The sequence below is a fragment of the Carettochelys insculpta genome, chromosome 2 (genome assembly GCF_033958435.1).
Source record: "Carettochelys insculpta isolate YL-2023 chromosome 2, ASM3395843v1, whole genome shotgun sequence".
NCBI classification, from domain to species: Eukaryota; Metazoa; Chordata; order Testudines; family Carettochelyidae; genus Carettochelys; species Carettochelys insculpta.
This window is the reverse complement of record NC_134138.1, coordinates 246,638,248-246,658,219: the sequence shown is the minus strand read 5'-3', so window position 1 is coordinate 246,658,219 and position 19,972 is coordinate 246,638,248. Positions and strand designations below refer to the sequence as shown.

Below are 19,972 nucleotides of genomic sequence, written 5' to 3'. Positions count from 1 at the left end.
TAGCACAGCGACCATTGTCCCTTCCATGGGTTGGACACCACTGACCCCATTGTTGGCACTCAACAAATAAATAATAATGATAAGTTATTCTGCTCATTGTTTCTACTTTTTCATGTCCTGATCCCCTCAGTTCAGTCATACTCCTTAGGAATTTTCAGATCCTTTCGGCCTCGTCTCCCTTTCACCTTCTTTCTTCCTATAGTCTTTCCTTGTAGCCTCTTGCTCCTACACTTTTCAGTCCAAATCCTCTTATTTCTGAGGTGTTGCTGTTTTATTTGCACCTAGAGCAGATGTATATGATAAAGCTACACATCTTTCTGCATTTGGTAAATCTGGTGTTTCAAACTCCCATGGACAGACTTCAGCTCTCGATGTTAAAGTTTGCTGTGAGCTACTACTTGATCTATAGGAGTCAGATGAAAGCAAGGAGGATGTATTTTTCTTCTGTTCCCCCAAATTATTGAGATTTTTCCTTTCAACTGTTTGCGCTGCAGCTTTTTTTGGAAGTTCCTCAGATTCCCCAGAGCAAATATTTGCTGCATAATATTTATTAACATTCTCACTCTTAAACCCAGGGACAACCTGAGACTTAGAATTTAAATGTTTTTTCTCATCTTCAAAAACCTGCTGCTCTTGAGTCTCCCAAGTGCTTGCTTCCGACTTCTCTGTGCTCCTTTGATTTGATTGCTGATGCCCTTCAGCGGTCTTAAGCTTGTGATGAGATTTCCCCTTTGGCTGGGAAGTGTGATTTTTCTCTGTTTCCGAAGAAGCAATAGAAACATGTTTTTGACCTTTCGATTCAGAAGGCACAGTTTCAGGAGTTTGGTCATAAACCTCCCAAGGACAAATTTCTGCTATGTCAAAATTGTCTTTAAGCAGTGACTTGCCCATGCCCGTGTCAGGATTTGCAATTGTCTGGCTAACCCTCTGTTGTTTCATAATTCCAGATTTATGGGGTTTCCTTGCCTCCTCAGGGTAAGTAGAGTTTTTCTGGTGTGACTCTTTCTGCTCCCCTTTATCATTGGCTGAGTGTTTTTTGCTGGTTTCTTTACCCTTCTGCTGAGATTTATGTGATCTACTGCTTTCTTCTAGGCTTTGTGTTTTCCCAGTTAATCCAAGAGTCTTTTCCTTGGCACTAGCAATAACACTGAGAGACTTTTGTAACACAGAGGGTTTTGGATGCAGAGGCTTCTTATCTGCACTTAAGTTGTGTGCACTTACTGATTTACACACTAAAGGGACAGATTCGGTGGACACAGCTTCAATTTTTTCTGTAGATTTTTTTGTTAATTTTTTCCCTGTCAAGGAATCCAGCAGTGAATTCTCAGCAGTTATAACTTGTGCGCTTTCTGTGGTTAAGCTAGTAGACTCTTCTGTTTGATCTCTAACATGATCGTAAGTGCTATGGGACTTTTTTAATGAAAAGACCCTCTCTTTCAAAGACTCTTCCTTTGGCTTTCCATAACTTGTGGAATCCTGTGGGTTTTTTCTCACTACAGTAGTGTTCTTTGTAGCACTATGCTCCATAAGGTCCTTTTCCTCCCTGGAGCATTGTTTGGTGACTGTCTCAGGGATTTCAGTAATTCGTCTCATTATGGAGCGACCCAAGCCCTTCTTAGAGCACCTCTTTTTCTGGAGATGTGGGTTATTAGCAATCATCTTTTTTCTTTTGTAGATTTCAAGCTGGGCATACAGTTTCTTCAACTCATCCTAGAAAACAAACAGCAAAACTAGCACATACAACATACATCAACTCAAATGGACAGTTTCCCTTAATTCCATTTATGCTCAAGATGTCTAAATACTCCATTAAATTACAGGCTGAACCTCTCTAATCTGGCACTTTTTGGTCTGGCAACATCCACGCTCTGGCATGATTTTAGTTAGATGGATGCCCTATTATCATGTATGTGGCCAAGTTTCCTGTGGTCCCACAAAGTCTGTTTACAGCCACCAGTTCTGGCTGTCAGTGTTCTGTGCTGTTATTTAGCTGTAGTTTACTCCAAGTGTCTTCTAAGAGCCCAGTAAGCAGTGAAAGTGTTGGTAATGTGCTAGACAATATTGACCTCCTGTGGTTCAGTAAATTCTCTGGTTTGACACGGGTCAGTTCCCAACGCTGCCAGACTAGAGAGGTTCAGCCTGTATTTCACTGCATCTTTTCTGTCCTTTTAATTTGTTATTTTTCCACATTTGGGTTACATTGTTCATTGTTAAGGTAAGTTCAGATTTAACCCATTGAGCAAAATACCATGACATATGGTTTTACAGTATACTCCAGGCACAAATATGCATGCTGCATTTTTAGGCTTATTCTGAAACCAAATGGGGTTACCGGGCTTTCTTTACTAAACAAAGAAAAATACAGCAGGCTCCTTCTCTGTGCAGTGTATAGTCAAAGCACTACTGGGAGGGAAGTGGCCTTTTTATCAAAGGAAGTAGCGACGGTGTGTTTGATCAGCTTATGAATTTTTATAAAATTATACAAAATGCATTGGTAACAAATGATGGTAAACCAAGTTCTCGTGCCTTAAAATGGACTGGAAGAGCCTGTCTATCCAAACATGATGCTTCTGCCTACTCAGTCTTCACTGAGACTCTGGAGTCTCTGCTCTGTTTTCCCAAAAATATGTCACATGATTTGACATTGATAGAACTGAGTTGGGTCATTTCATCTGGTGTCTACAGTAAAAAGGAAAAATAAAGCTGACATGGCTCAGAATTGACTGGTAGATAAACACTTGTCTTTAAAAACAAATTACAATTAACTGTTAGTACGTACCCTGATGTCCTCAGGGTCCAAACTATGCTCACTCCAAGCTGAATTGATACTGCTGTTTAGATAGGACCCCGAGCGACCCATGTCAAGTTCATCTTCATATGCTTCAGTAGCTATGTCATCTCTCGGGTTATTGCTTGAGTGTGAAAACTGCAAGATATATTTGTAAAATGATGTTGCAATTAGTGTATTGATAAGGGTCATATCAACATTCAAAAGTGTACAACTGTTCTCCAGGTTTCATTTTACAAGCCTGGATGCAAGCAATGGCTGACTCTCAGTAGGCATTAGAAGAGGTACTGTATTATTATTGAATAGATTCTATTATTAATGGTTGGTTAACCTGAACAAAATTCAAAGATTCACTTCAGAAAATCACTTCTATGTTTTGATGCTTATCTGAACTTCTCTGAATTGCCACGCTGGAAATTCTGTGAGAACATACTTTTAATATAGGGCTTCCATTTGGGCTGTTAAACCCAAAAGAACAATCTCCATACACAACGTTTTCATATCTCACCTAAGATTTGGCTCAAAGGTTGGCCAAAAGTTTGAACCAGTTCATTTTTTATTTCATGAGCTCACCCAGGCCTAATTATCATGGGCCAGTCAATGGCTATAACCTGGCTTCATTGGCCCTGTGCCCTTATAATAAAACATATGAGACTTTATGTAATGCTTTGGTCACACTTGTATAGTCTTCTATTCATTCCTTGTGTATTTTGGGGTGCACAACCTAAGTCCTGTGAAAGGGTATCAAGAAGACATATAAGAAAAAAGGTGAATTCTGATCTGCTCTTAAAAGATAACAGTTTGTGGAAGGCTTATTTTAGTTGCCTTTTTAAAAAGCTGGCTAATGTTATATGTCTTTTCAGCTATTTAATAAAGCATGTGGATATGTTAGGTTAGAACAGAAAATTATAATTTACTTCTCAAAGGTCATCTGACCCAGTCAAGACAAAAAAAGAAAAGTAAGGTTGCTTCATTCCCTCACTCTGCTGTGCCTGTTTAATATGAGTTTGCATGATAGGAAAGTGCATGGACTCTTCTGAAGTATCTACCTAAGTACAGTGCAAGGCACAGAGCAAGTTGAGAGTAATATCAACTTTAACTGTACAGTTTTTCTATTACGGCATACATTTACACTTCATATCCTGTATGGTGCAGGTTCTTTGGTTCTCCCATTAAGAAAACATATTGCTCATCATAACAGAACCATTACAGAGTCAGTTTCTCAGGAGAATTTTAACAAAGTGCCACACACTGATCACATTTGCAAATGAGGTAAACCAAAAATGCAAATGAGATGCAAATTTGCATATCGGACACTTCATTTGCATATTCTTATTTCGAAATAGCTTCTTTCGAAAGAAGAAAACCAACGTAGACACTGCTCTTTTGAAAGTAAACCCCATCTTCGAAAGAATCCTTCTTCCCATAAAAAAAGGGAAGGATTCTTTCGAAGATGGGGTTTACTTTCAAAAGAGCAGCGTCTACATTGGTTTTCTTCTTTCAAAAGAAGCTATTTCGAAATAAGAATATGCAAATGAAGTGTCCGATATGCAAATTTGTACATCATTTGCATTTTTGATTTACCTCATTTGCAGGCCTCTTTCGAAAGAGAAATGTAAGTCCAGACAGCCTAGGACTGTGGCTACACTTGGCCAAAACTTCAAAATGGCCATGCAAATGACCATTTTGAAGATTCCTAATGAGGTGCTGAATAGTCAATTCAATATTCAATTCAGCGCCTCATTAGCATTAGGATGCTGCCGGCCGTGGTGCTTCGAAAGCACCATTTTTGAACATGCGTGGCTACACGGCGGTCCTTCTCGACAGAACCCTGCACATTTTGAAATCCTCTTATTCCTCTCAGCGGAGGGGAATAAGGGGATTTTAAAATGTGTGGAGTCCTTTCGAAAGGGACACCCGTGTAGCTGCACCGAGCCGTGCGTGTTCGAAAATGGCACTTTTGAAGCGCTGAGGCCGGAAGCATCCTAATGCTAATAAGATGCTGAATATTCAGTTCAGTGCCTCATTAAAAATCTTCCAAATGGCCATTTGCAGGGCCATTTCGAAGTTTTGGCCAAGTGTGGATACAGCCTAAGTGGCCACTGAACCATGCATCTTCAAAGGCTTAAAACTTAGACAAATTCCAACAGATTTACACAGGAACAGCAAAAGGCACATGCCTGACAGAGAGACTCCTCTTCTAAATGTCAAGTCCTTGCTCAGAAACATGGAAGAAGTAGAGTTTCTCAGTGAAACAGCTGCAAGAATGTACTGAATATGGGCAAAATAACACCTTTCCCCCTCATTTCATTCTCAGAAGTAGCTGAACAAATTTCAACACTGTTGCTCACTACCAGTTCCCTCTATAATAAATACTTCCTTCCTTACCGGCATCCCCCATTCTCCGTTCTAATACAAACCAAAGGCATTTGTTCTTCCCACCAAAACTGCATGTTCTTACCATAACCAGCTAAACAATTAACTCCTGTTAGACTGAGACCAACTTCCCTCTCGTGTCCAGAGACAGCAACATCTTCAGTTGTAGTTTCTATGTACAGGCCAGACAATTGACAACAGGTGTCCTGAACCTGGGCACATGCGCTGTTGGTCCACTGCCACATTCACAGTACCTTCACCACTCAGTGGCTTGCCTAGTGACAACAGTACAGAAGGTACCGCCCAGAGAGACCTGAGTAGAGGAGCCACAGCGCCTCTCATTGTATCGAGTACACCATTTAATCCAGGAAGAGATGCAGGAGGCTGTCAGTGCAACAAAGTGAATCCTTGCTTGCTACTCCTAAACTTTCTAGTCACACAAAACCAAACACCCCTGCCCCATTTCCAGTCCTGAGGCCTGACCCCTGCCCTACCTCTTCTAAAAGGCCCCATGCCCACTCACTCCATCACCCTCCTTCTCCTCCCCACACACTTTCACCATGCTGGAACACAAAGCTAGAGTGTGGGAGAGGGTGAAATCTCCAGCTGGGAACGAGGGCTCCTGAGCGTGGTAAGGGGTGCAGGTTCTGAGATGGAGTCTGCATGCAGGAGGTGGCTCAGGGCTGAGACCAGGGGTTGGAATGCAGGCTGGGATACCCGCTCTGGGAGGGAGTTTGGGTATGAAAGCGGGTAGGGCATGGACTCCAGGAGGGAGCTCTGGGCTAGGGGAGGGATTAGACTGCAAGAGGGGGTACAGGCTGTGGGAGGTGGCACAATGGCGGCGTTGAGGTATAGAAGGGACTGTGGGCTCTGGGAGGGAGTTTGTGTGCAGGAGGAATGGCCAACCTGAGGCGGGGGTTACCTCAGCCAGCTCCTAGAAGGAGCCAGTATGTCTGGTCCTAGGGGGAAAAGATGGTTCTGCAGGCTTTTCCCACCCACAAGCACCAGCCCCGCAGCTTCCATTGGTTTTGGTTCCCAGACAATGGGGAGTTGCAGAACCAATGTTCAGGTTGGGGCTGCGCACACAGTGCCCATGGCCACCCTGGGTCTTGGAACCTGTGGGATATGCTGCCTACTTCTGGGAATTGTGCAGGGCCAGGACAGGCATGAAGCCCACCTCAGCCCTACTGCATTGCCGACTGGACTTTTAGCAGCCTGCTCAGTGGTCCTGAATGGAGACACCAATGTCCCTTTTCAGCTGGGCATATCGGTCAAAAACCGGACACTTGACCACCCTGTCCTAAACACCCGGTTGTCCATTCCCTGACTTCCAGCCTTGTCCCCGATCCCTGACTTTGGCCCTGCCCTATTGTCATCAGCTTCATTTGATCCACGAACCCTCTTGCCCTGGTTCCCAACTACCCAAGCTCCAACCCTAAGCTGTGATTCCTTGGATTTCAAATCAGTGTTGGCCTGTGGCTATGGGAGCTACTTCCTGTCTGACTTCAGCTCTGACTCCTGGCTTGACTCTCAGCCACAGCTCCTGATCCAATCGCAAAACCTAATCATCCAAGCCCCAGTTTTGACACCCTTTCACTTTATTATGGACCAAAATTGCCACCATACCTTGTGTAGCTGCCTGATACAGGCGAGATATCACAGAATTCACCCTCCAAGCATAGAACAAAATCAATACCTTCCATACAAAGGCCCCACATTTACCTGTGCTCTTCTACGCAGAAGAAGCAGAGGCCTCACAATAGTTATAAAACAGTTATATTGCAGAAAGCTGCACTGCAAAACCATTACTCACATAGCACTGGTGGTGTAGTTTAATTTAGAGACTCGGCAAAACAGATATATATTTCATGTGGCAAATGATCAGTACTACAGAGGTATATTCAGAAGGTGAGCAGGAATATGGAGACAGAATTAAGGATATTCTAAGCATGTTAACTCTGAATTTCCTCATCTTTCTGTAATGTTGTTATTTATTACACTGTAATCTTTGATTTTTATGCATTAGACATATTCCCAAGGTTAACTATTAACAAAACCATTTTGTAGGACTTTGTTTATGGTTCAAGAAATTTCATTCTAACGTTAATTTTTCCTAAAAAGAAAATGCTCTGAGTAATAAGTGAAATCAAAGACAATCGTAATAATATTAAAACACAGCAGTACATAATATATCATTTCCTCAAAATCTTGCATGAATTCGGACACATACCTTGGCAATACTTTTGAAATAGTATGTATCGCAAATCCTAAATGTCAGAAAAGCAGATCTGATTAGCCAATAGAAACCGTGGCTTGTGTTCTTTGTGGTTAATATCAAAATAATTAATTATTCAAAGCAGGAATTTCTTCTGAGAGTGTAGTATTAAAATAAAATAAAATTATTGATTTCCCCAAGTACTTTAAGAAAAGAATTTTAAAAATATATATTTGAAATGATACTGAACTAATATCTTAATCCTCTTCCTCCAGTTATTTGCTAATTTAATAAAGAACTGCTTCTATACAATTATACTGTACTTTCTGTGGAATGATCTAGAAAAGAATACCTTAGGTATCAGAAGTAACCCGATGGTAACTGTCACAGTCAAATGCGTGTGTGCAAAGAACAACATCAGCATCCAATCAGACTGAAGTCTTGAGGCAAGACTAAATCTGTAAATAGAATTCAGAATGTTGGCAATTTGTCATTTTTAACAGTTAAACTTAATATTCCTGGAGATAATCTGAACTAAAGATAAAATGAGGTGTGTGTATTACTTTGATACAAACTAAAAGTTACATTTCCATCCTCTATACATGTACGTAACTTAAAAGGAACGTAGGGGGACAAAAAAACATAGCATATTTAAATAGTCTCACAATATTTATTCAGCCTGCAAATTGACTACAATTGACCTATGATAATTTACATGTGTTGAGAATTTGGCCCTTTGATTTTTAGATTATTCACAAAAACACATGTTGCAGCTACAGAATCCCACTGACACACTGGCCAGCCATAGTAACAGAGAACCAGAGCTGACCCAGCAGGGCCCACCCAGCAGGCAGGGCCCAAGGAAGCAGATAATGAACTCAACTGGAGCACAGGATTCTGAAGGCACAGTGCAGCCCAAGGCAACTGCCTTGCTCTACTTGCCCCAAGGCCAAGACTACAGAGAACTGAAATGAGGCAGTACATTTTAGAAAGATTAAGTGGGCAGTACAGAAATAGCCTTCATTGCAGGAACTCCCAGCTCAATCCTATAGAGCATGGGTGTCCAACCTTTTGGTTTGCCTGGGCTGCATTGAGTGAGGAGGAATTGTCTTGGGCCACGTATAAAATATATAATATAGTTAATGTATATAAATCACATAATAATGTTAAAAGTTTATGATCTTGTGGGGCCGCATTACTAGCTGTCCAGGGCCACATGCGGCGGCCCGTGGGCCGCGGGTTGGACACGCCTGCTATAGAGCTTAACAGTGTTGCAATTTTAGTGAGTGAAAAGTTTATTTGATTAAATTCATTAAACTAAACTACATTTTACTAATTCTTGACTGTACTTTTTAAAAGTATCAGGACAAGCACTGCACTCAGAGCTGGCTGAAGCATGTTTGGTTTATCTGCATATGAGAAAGATTCCTAAATATTTAAATGGAAAGCAACGTAATGGATGAATGGATGGATGCACAACTGGCTTGTAATAGGCAGGTTTAAAAAAATAAGTCAAACAGAAATAGTGTTTACAACCTCTTTCTACTTAACAGATACACGTTTTACAAAAAACCAAAAACCATATGCTTTTATTAAATACGGGGCTGGTCTGGCATGAAACATTAGTTTATATGCTATAATAATATACACATAATTTATTACTTGTAAGCATATTGGTTCATGCACACAAATACAAAAGACTCTTCCTTAAAAAGATATGACCATATTTACATTTTGGAAGAATTTCTTCTAAAACTCGGTTGGAGTTTGTGCTACCCAGAGTTATTAGGGATCACTAATTGTAATAATTTTGCTATATAGTAGAGTTGGTCAAAAATGGGGGATGTTCAACTGAAAATTTCCACAAACAAAAGAGTCATTTTCATGTAAATTTTCCGCAGAAAATTTCAATTTTCAGCTACAATTTAAAAACAAAAAAATTTGTGTGAGAAATGTTGCTGCAAAGACTTATGGGATTGTAGTTTGGGTGCCTCCTACTGCCATTCTCTACAGGAGGCTTAGCTCCTTGGTTGGACCATATCTCCATGATGAATTCTCTCTCTTCTCCAACCTATTGACACTTTAAATCAAAGTGTTAACTTATTCATAAATATAATTTTATTTATAAACAGTTTGATGAAAATTGTTTTACCAGTTTTGATACTTTTTCATATAAACTTAGGACAAGTTTATTTTAGAAAATTCTATTGGGGCAATAGACATAGAATGAGTAAAACCTGATACCAATCGGGCAGAGGGAGTGACAGCAAGGCATCCTAGCACTATTCATCACCCGCCATCCCCAGTTCAATGACTAGGGTTCCCCAGTGTTGCCACCACTGCATCGCTCTGGGAGTGGACCCTTTCTGTTTCCTAAGGGAATAGAGCACCTGCTATCATTCTTTGGAGAACAAGGGGGCCATATGCTACTGCCTCAGCCTCTCTGAGAGGTGAGAAAGGGCCCCTACCACCAACACTGCAAAAGGAGATGGGGTCAGAATGCAGAGACAGAGGTAGGGGATGGAGCCATGAGTGTCCTATGACATGATATCCTGGTCGGATGGCTGCTATAGGGCCTGGCAGATGTAACTACAGCCTTTTTAGAACACCTAGTGTGGCCTGTCCCTTGAAAATATACTTACAATATTTTTCCAAAGCATTGCACCTCAACACAAGAAAGAAAGGGATGTTTCGAAGGCACTAATTGGCATTCTCAGCAAGAGGCCCAAACCACAGAGACTGATGTATTCTGTCACCCACAGATCAAGGAGAAGGCATGCTGGAAACAACATCTCCTGTCCTGCAGGGCTGGGCCTCCCTCTGTTCATGTCCAGAGCAGCGAGGAGGTATGTGTGTGTGGGAGAGGGGAGGGCAGGTGGTACTTGGAGAACAAGCCCACCCAAACTTGTGCTCAGTTCAGGCAGTGACAGCTCCTATCTTGTGATCCTGGGGTTGGGCTTGGGTCATGCAGAGCAAGCCCAACTTGCCCCACACTCATCTGGAAACTAGTGGCTCTGTCTTGTTCCATGGGGTTGGCCTAGGTCTTTCTTTCTTCTCCAATGCCTTGGCTCGTGCTGCTAGGAGGAGCCCACCACAGCATCACAAGTCAAGGCTTTGCCTCAAGCTGGACATGCATGCAGAGAACAGTTGGTGAGCCAGGCTGGCAGATTTTTGGGGGAGAAGTTGAACTCCCTTTCCTACTAGGCTGCCCGTTGTGTATGATTGGGGCTGATTTGTCTGTCATTTACTTACACTGTTCAAGAAGCTAGTTTGTTTGTAAATATCAGACTGGAAGAAAAGATGAGATTGGAAGCAATTTCTTTGATTTCTATTGATACTGCCAAACCTGGAAAAAGCGTTTCACACTTTGATTTCAATATCACTTGTCTGAAGATGAAAAATGTTGAAGCATATAAGAGGTAGCAGTCATAACCTAACAGAACCACCTTGGCATAAAATGCTTAGCAGAATTCATTCTGTACTTAGTGGGTGGATATTTTGCTTCTCTATAGTTATTTGATTTTGGCACAATTTTTATTGTTCTGGGTTTATCTATCTATACCTAAGTTCTTATATGGCATGCATCACTGTGGCTTTTGAGTGCATGCTAAAATTACCATGCATATACAATCATATACTTCTCTGTTTCCTCCCATTTTCAGAGCCTGGCCTGTATGTGTAATGTTATTGTAATATATGCCTGTATGATATGTAATGGTATTTTGGGACAGCAAACCTAAAATGGATTTTGCATTTTGCTGTGAAAATGCAGATAGTCATGGTTGTTCTGATTGGGAAATATCAAAAAGTGCAGGAATTGATTTGGATGCTCATTTGAATTTTACCCAAACTATCTTACACTTTTAGAATCATCAAATATTTTGGTATCTCTCTCTCTCTCTCTCAAACACATTTCAAGAAGATTTAATTTAGGCTAGGTTCTGGAAATGGTCAAAATTTTGGAAGTGGTCTTACATTTTCCAAACTCATCCCTATTTAATTATAGTATGTGATATCTTATTTCAACAGAATGCCAATGCATCCCACAGAAAGAGAGGCACAAGGCAACTACAATAAACATCAAGGAAGTTTAAAAAAAACAACAGTAGACTAGAATAATTGTTCCCCAGCAGGGATAAAAAATAAATGTCCCAATGGCCTCTTTCAGTTCACATTTATAGCATTCCTTCCACCTTCTTCTTCTCACTGTGCTATATTTACACTAATAGAACCAGCTATTCCAGTCAGTGACAGATGAGAGAAGTCTCCAGAACTGCATGTTCAGAAAATGACAGCTGGTATGGCCATCACAGGGCCTATAAGAATGAAAGAAAAGAAAAAGAAAAACAAGCAAACAAACAAACAAAACCCAAAAAACCTAAATGCCTGGAAATCTACCGACTGTTACTAAACAGAATCACAGAATACTCGAACTGGAAGGAACCTCACGAAGTCATCAAGTCCAGTCCCCTGAACTTATGGCATGATCATGCACTGTCTAGACCATCCTGAACAGGTGTTTGTCTAACCTGGTCTTAAAAATCTTGAATGATGAAGTTTCTGCAACCTTCCTAGGAAATTTATTCCAGTCTTAATCCCCTGACTGGGGGTATTTCCTAATATCCAGAATAAACCTCCTGTGCTGCAACTTAAGCATGTTGCTTCTTGTCCTCTCTTCAGAGATTAAGGAGAATAATTTTCCTCCCTTTTCCTTGCAATACCCTTTTAGGTATTTGAAAGCTGTTATCATGTCCCTCTCATTCCTTTTTTTCCCCCCAGATTAAACAAACACAATTCTTTCAATTTTCCCTCACAAGTTATGCTTTCTAGACATTTTATCATTTTTGTTCTTCTCTTGACATTTTCCAGTTTGTCTACATCTTTCCTGAAATGGAAACTAAACACAGAACTGGACACAATATTCCAGCTGAGGCCTAATCAGCACAGAGTGGAAGAATTACTTTGTGTATTCTGCTTACTACACTCCTGCTAATACATCACATGATGATTGCTTTTTTGGCAACAGTGTCATATTGTTGACTCATATTTAGTTGTAGTCCACTATGACCCCAAGACCTTTCTGCAGTACTCCTTCCTAGACAGTATGTATTTGCCCATCTGATTGTTCCTTCCTAAATGGAGTACTTCACATTTGTCCTTATTGAATTTCATCCTATTTACCTCAGACCATTTCTCCAGTTTGTCCAGATCATTTTGAATTATAACCCTACCTTCCAAAGCACTTGCAATCCTTTTCAGCTTGGTACAGTAAACACTTTGTTATCAGGCACTTTGTTAATCACAGAACTTTGCTAACCAGCATTGAGGCACTTCCAGATCATGTCATCAGCAGGCACCTCCTTAACTCTCAGCTGGCCTTTGACACTGCCGGCTGATATCCTCAGCAGGCGCCTCTTTCCCCTTTGGCCTGCCTCATGTTGCCTATCCCTTTACTTGAATATCTGACACATTCAATTAACCAGCAATTCAATTCCTCATGAGTGCCGGATAACAAAACTTTCATGTAAGTATACTCTCTAAGTCATTATTGAAATAGTTGATGAAGATAATGAACAAAACTGGACCCAGAACAGATACCTGCCAAACCACAGTCATTATGCTCTTCCAGCATAATGATAAACCACTGATTGCTACTCTCTGGGAATGGTTATTCAACTAGTTATGAACCCACCTTATAGTAGCTCCCTCTAGGTTGTTTTCCCCTTGTTTGTTAATGAGAGAATCATGAAAGATTGTATCAGATTTCTTACTAAAGTACAGATATATTACATCTACCACTTCCCCTTATCCACATGACTTGTTACCCTGTTAAAGAAATGTTGATTTGACATAAATTGTTCTTGACAAATCCATGCTATTACTTATCACCTTATAGATAGAATAGAATAGAATTCTCATAAGCTCCAGCCTGGAGTGGCACAGCAGAGTTGTCAGTTGTGATGAAGGAAATGGAGAGAGAAGAAAGTTTAGAAGGAAAGATAAGAAGTTCGCTTTTTTCTATGTTTGGTTTGAGGCAATCATGAATTATTTCAGAAGATACGAGAAAGGCAGCATAAGACATCAGTCTACTGAGCAGGGAAGTATTAGATTTGAGAATGGTCAATAAAGAAATGATAGGAGACCTGAATAGTTGCTGAAACTGTCTAGAAGACAAAAGGAGGTGGAGAGAGAAAGGAGATAACAAAAGATATAAGAATCTCAAATAGTGTAGACAACATGTAGACTATTCCTAGATTTTGGATTTTCCAGGGCAATTTTATTTTTGCAGTGAAAATTTAGCAAAACCAAATTTGATGATCTCCCCATAGCTGTAGCAATGCCCCCCTCCCTTTTTTTTTTTTTTTTGTTACCAATACTACAATTTCCTGCAGCTAAATTCAGGGTACCTTTGTAACCCTTATAAGACTTGCATTTTCTTAAATATTTGTTATAATATGACCTACACAAACAGTATATTATTATTTATTTATTTTATATCCAACATATAAACCACTATGCTTCATGCACATAAACTAATATACTTAATTGCCATGTTTTTTGAAGATACAAACCAGTGTGCAATGTAAATAATTTAAGATGGACAGTTGTTCCGCTAAATCTAATTAGTTATATATATTGAATTTTGATCCAACTGACATAAACAGCTTGTAAACTAGCTATACTGAAAAACAAACCACATGATTAATAAGTTAATTACACATATTTTCCAGTCCTAGGAGAACATTAGGTTTAATAACTCCTTAATTTGCAGATTAAAGTATTTATGTGGTCTTTCTATTATGCACCATATCCAGTGTACCCACTTTAAATTGCACCATGGGAAGCCTGAAAGATAAACAGTTAAATACTAGATCTACAGATCACTTGCCTAATTGCATGGAATATAGCAGAGATAATGAGCTCATTGTGAACTGCAACAGTCATATAACGTGGCTCATGAAATGCTGATGGGACTGTCCGCACTGCATAGCAGAGATAAACACCCCACAAGAGGAATAAAAATTCAGCTGTGAGAAGAACAAAAAGAAATAATTTGCCATTAGTTTTATAGATGAAAAAATAAGGAAATTTGAAGTTACAGAGCAGGTTCTATATGTGTATACATACAAATAAATATATATACACATACAGAAAATATGTAATCATAAACATATACATTCATATACAAGTATTCATATACTTTCAGATACTTTAATGATACATACTTCAAACTTTATGTTTTAATTTTCAACAATGTATAATCAGACCAGGAACCTTTGCTTCCAGGTTTCTCCACTATTTTATTTTACAAGCATTAAAACCAACCGTCAGCAATTTCTTGTCTGTTTTGTAACTTGACATCTTAACAGCCTGAAATTTTTTGTAATAAATTTCTGACTTTTTAGTTTAGGTTCTTGTTATAAAGGCAGCTACAAATGCCACTTCAGTTACAAGTCTGTAAGCCTTTTTTAATATGAATATTATATTTCAAAGGTTTATAACTCAGCTGTGCCTATTTCTTCTGGTTTAAAGAACATCCTCTACTCTTTTTAATACTGTTGTGCCCATGTTTTATAGATATTATGAGCCTCTTTTAAGGAGCCTAAGGACTTGGTAATTACAGTAAATGACACATTACTGTAATAGGTGATGAAAGAAACAAAATGGGGATGGTTGAATGCTCACAGCCAGCTCAAACCATCCTTGTAAGGAAGCACTCAGCTGAACCCCACACTACAGAGTTTGCATTTCTGTGTTTTAGCAAGATAATTTTGTGACACAAACATCATCTTTCACATCATCCCAGAAAATTCCCGATCTATCTCCAGTTTGTGGTTATTAGAACAGCTTATTTCTTCCATTTTATCTGTTTTGACCTTGAATGTATTTCTCAAGATCCGGGCGGAAAGTGACCCACGTGCACTGCCAGGATCAACTTCTGCAACATGATTCTTGGTTGTGTTTGCTGAACTTTGTGACTAGTAATTCACCTGTCACAGCATTCTATATTTTTTCACTCTCCACTATACATATGCACAAACACATAATGTTTTCTGAATTCAGGTTAGTTACACTATAAACATGCTTTCATCACACTTCATTGCATCCTAACTCCCAGCTACAGAGTCACCTCTTCTATCAGTAAATAACCAGTATACTATATATGTACTTCAACAACCTTATTTTCAGTTTGCTTCCTATTGGACTTAGTGGCAAAGCTCCTAGTGACTTCAATTGATGCAAAATTGGGCCCTAACACAGGAAATGTGACAGGAAAAAGAGGAGAAACAATTGTCTATTGTTAATATGCAAGTAACAACACTCTCAAACACACAAACAAACAAACAAATAAAAAAGATACAGTATCGCATTCAAGCATTACCAAACTGGATAGCTCTGCTCTAGAACTTCTTGTAATCTATTAGAATCAAGTTCATACACTATTAATATAAGAAAAGAGAAAAAGAAAGACTATCTCTGGAATTAATTCACCCATAGGAGCTAACAGAATATTTGCTCTACATACTCCTTGCCTCTTTATACTTCTATGCTTGTTTTTGATATTGCATTTAAAAATATTATTGGCCATACACAAAAAATAAGAAAGTTACAGTAATAAATATGGATGTTCTTTTTGAGAATTCCATCTACCATGAGGGGCCCGTGTTCTATTGTATTGGTAATTAATCATTCATAAGTAATGATAGGCAAACAGCTACCTACCTGATGTTGATAAACTGCCACAGTTGGGAAGGACTATATTTGAAATACTGTCTGAATTAAGTCTGAAAGTTGAAGCTGGGTATTTCTCAAGCAGGAACTTTCTTTTCCCACCCATTTCTAGACAGTACACAGATACTGTTAGAGCTAAATTCTCCTAATGTGTTAGATCTTCTGATTCTATTTTAAAGACTAACAATTTTATGTCTTACATCGGTAAGACCACTTCATCAGATTTAGTCATAGGAATCAGTCATAGGAATGGCACACATCCCACTTAATTTACTCCTTCCATGGGTCCTATTAATGAAAGGTGAATCTTCCCCTCTCTCTCTGATCTTTTTTTCCTTTCCCCTTCTTCCTTTCTGCACTCCTGCTATATATATATATGACCATTTTTGCTCCAAATCTGATTAAATGGATCTTACCCACAAAAGCTCATTACCTAATAAATAAAATTGTTAGTTTTTCAGGTGCTACAGGACTACTTGCTTTGTTTTGCAAAGATACAGACTAACACAGCTACCTCTCTGATTCTATTTTGGGTTTCAAATGCAACCACAAAGTGCAAAGACTTGAAGAAGTGAAAATAAATTAAGCATTATGCGAACATGATTGGGCCTCAATAAAAGATTCAGTGAATTCTGAGTAAAATTTTGAGTGGTTGTCAGTGCCTTTTTTGTTAAAAAAAGAGGAACAGGTATTTAGCCAGCTCCCCAACCCCAACCAATTGCTTGGCTGGGGCTGCCGAGGTGCGGATACTCAGTACTGGCAAGTACTCGCACAAAAAAAGCACTGGTGGTTCTTATTTTAATGTGAGTAGTTTGCCCATCCCTAAATCCATACAGTTGCTGATCAAAAGTGACTTATCACCTTGCAATTGCTAATATGGAGCACACTTTTATTACTCTTTCTCTTGAATGTCCTCTCCCCCCAAAAAACAAAATATTTACTATTAGAAATGGAACAAACAAGAGGTTGATTTGCAATTTTAAAAAGTGTCTCTTGGTGACCCAAAGTACATCTATTTTATTTTTTTTTTTTTTTTGACTGGGTCTATTTTTGGGCTTCTCAAATGAATGTAAAGTAGTACAGCACTTCCATGTCTCTTATACTGACTGTCTGGGCAAACGGATTGCTAATTTAATTTCACTACACTTTAGTGGTTACACTGCCAGTGAGATCTATAACCATATTTCAGTAATATCATCAAACTACGAAAGACCTAGGAACTATTTGTCTTGTTTGAGCACACTTCAGTTACAGTCAAGCAAACCCATAACAATAGCAATCTTAGGCTGGGTCTACATGAGCCCCTTCCTTTTGGAAGGGGCATGTTCATGAGCAGGTTTGAAAGCTGCTAATGAAGTGCTGCTATGAATATGCAGTGCCTCATTAGTATAATGGCAGCCGTGGCAATTCAAAAGTGCAGCTTTTGAATTGCACGCTGCCTGTGGAGGGGGGGACCTACCGAAAAGACCCCCAAGTTTTTGAAAGCCCCGTCATCCTATCTGAAATAGCTCTAAAGTCTAACCCTGTGTCTACATGAGCCCCTTCCGAAAGGAAGGGACATGTTAATGAGTGGGTTCAAAAGATGCTAGTGAGGCATTGCTATGAATATGCAGCACCTCATTAGCATAATGGCAGCCGCAGCAATTAGAAAGTGCAGCTTTCGAATTGGGCTGCCCATGGAGATGGGGACCTTCTGAAAGGACCCCCCAGTTTTCGAAAGCCCCTTCCTCCTATCTGGTGTTAGGAAGAAGGGGCTTTCAAAAACTGGGGGGTCTTTTGGGAAGGTGCCTGTCTCCACGGGCGGCGCACTATTCAAAAGCCGCACTTTCGAATTGCCGTGGCTGCCATTATGCTAATGAGGCACTGCATATTCATAGCAGAACCTCATCAGCATATTTTGAACCCGCTCATTAACATGCCCCTTCCAAAAGGAAGGGGCTCATGTAGACACAGGGTTAGACTTTAGAGCTGTTTCAGATACCTTTGGTGGTCATTTGTGTGCACTCTTTTTGACCCATTCTTCTCTTAAATCTAGAACCACAGCCAAAATGTGTAGTTCTACCTGGGCATTAACATCAAATACAAATAAAAAAGAAAATACTTTAATAAACTAAGGATGGTTCAGCAAATTCATTGGCCCTTCTTCCCATGGGATCTACAGAAATTTCACACTGACCCAGAAGAGTTTGAGACGTGTCACAAGAACATATTGTTCCTGCTGTTTTCATGAATTCTGTCTTTCAGCCCACTACCATCCTTGATAAACAGAGTATTAGCAGCACTCAAACACAGAGCAATGCCAATGTTAGCTGCCAAGGAGTGATCATATTCCTGAATACTACACCTAGTTCTCTCATTTCTCTCTCTCCTCCACCCCAAACAAGGTGAGGAAAGCCCTGCTGACACAAGGAGTATGTGATAAATTACAAGAGATAAATGAAGATATAAACTGCGAGTTACACTACATAAGGCTGTTATGTGCATGGAAAGAGAAGTTTAAAACTCCATGTTCTGAAGATAGGCTTATTAAAATAAGGACCCCATGTATCTGGGATAACTCTAAAGAAGGAATTGTAGTTACTCTATATTTAGATTTTGGGACATTTCCATACAGGCAGGCAATATCACTCTCACCAGCCACTTAATGACAACACCAATAGCATTCAAAGGGTGTGTATACTGTAGAACAGCAGATGTTTGCATTATTTAATGAAAAATATTTCTATCAATCCTTTTTATTTAGAACAGAGGTGACATTTTTGAATGGAGAAAATAATTAGCATGACATCTGGTATACTACACACAGCAATACCTTTAAACATGCAGTATAAAATAAGAGTGTATATACTAGCTAAGTCCAATATAACAATAATTTGATTAGCAATAGCATTTTGGTTGAGAAGCAATTTATTATTCAAAGTGCCAATCACATACCTTAAATATATCATGTAGAAGTTGTACTTGAGAAAGAAAATCAAGTTTATATAATTAGCTTTAGGCTAACACTGCAATTTACAAAGAAAATCTACAGATGTTACTAATTTTGCTGTGCTTTTCTGTATGTAAGAATCGGACAACTGATTGTGATATGTAACTATTTAAACATCAGCTAAGAGCATGGAACACACTTTTAAGGGGGCTGAAACTGATTCAACAAGACAGAATGAATACTACTGCCTGAACTATCAACCACAGAGCAGTCTCGCAAAAGACCACAGAGGAAGCTACAATTCTGGCCATGACTGACATTTTTGATTAACCACTATTCTAGACAGCTCGTACCATACAACATATAATGATAAATCTGCCAGGTGTGAAATGACTCACTCAGGAATGAAACACTCAAGCTGCGTCTACACGTGCACGCTACTTCGAAGTAGCGGCACCAACTTCGAAATAGCGCCCGTCACGTCTACACGCGTCGGGCGCTATTTCGAAGTTAACTTTGACGTTAGGCAGCGAGACGTCGAAGTCGCTAACCTCATGAGGAGATAGGAATAGCGCCCTACTTCGACGTTCAACGTCGAAGTAGGGACCGTGTAGACGATCCGCGTCCCACAACGTCGAAATTGCTGGGTCCTCCATGGCGGCCATCAGCTGGGGGGTTGAGAGATGCTCTCTCTCCAGCCCCTGCGGGGCTCTATGGTCACCGTGGGCAGCAGCCCTTAGCCCAGGGCTTCTGGCTGCTTCTGCGGCAGCTGGGGATCTATGCTGCAGGCACAGGGTCTGCAACCAGTTGTCAGCTCTGTGGATCTTGTGTTGTTTAGTGCAACTGTGTCTGGGAGGGGCCCTTTAAGGGAGCGGCTGGCTGTTGAGTCCGCCCTGTGACCCTGTCTGCAGCTGTGCCTGGCATCCCTATT

The 19,972-nt window shown here is 39.9% G+C and overlaps 1 protein-coding gene across 1 annotated transcript in view; it reads right to left on the bottom strand.

Moving 5' to 3' along the window:
- Positions 1-249: 249 nt before the first annotated feature.
- GPR158 (G protein-coupled receptor 158) overlaps positions 250-19,972 on the bottom strand; it is a 352,985-nt gene continuing 333,262 nt past the window's right edge. Inside the window, exons 8-11 of the mRNA XM_074986282.1 lie at positions 14,269-14,407; positions 7,732-7,837; positions 2,780-2,926; positions 250-1,710 (exon numbers count right to left, since the gene is read on the bottom strand). Of these exons, the coding sequence (XP_074842383.1) occupies positions 250-1,710; positions 2,780-2,926; positions 7,732-7,837; positions 14,269-14,407 (1,853 nt within the window). The remainder of the gene's footprint in view (positions 1,711-2,779; positions 2,927-7,731; positions 7,838-14,268; positions 14,408-19,972) is intronic.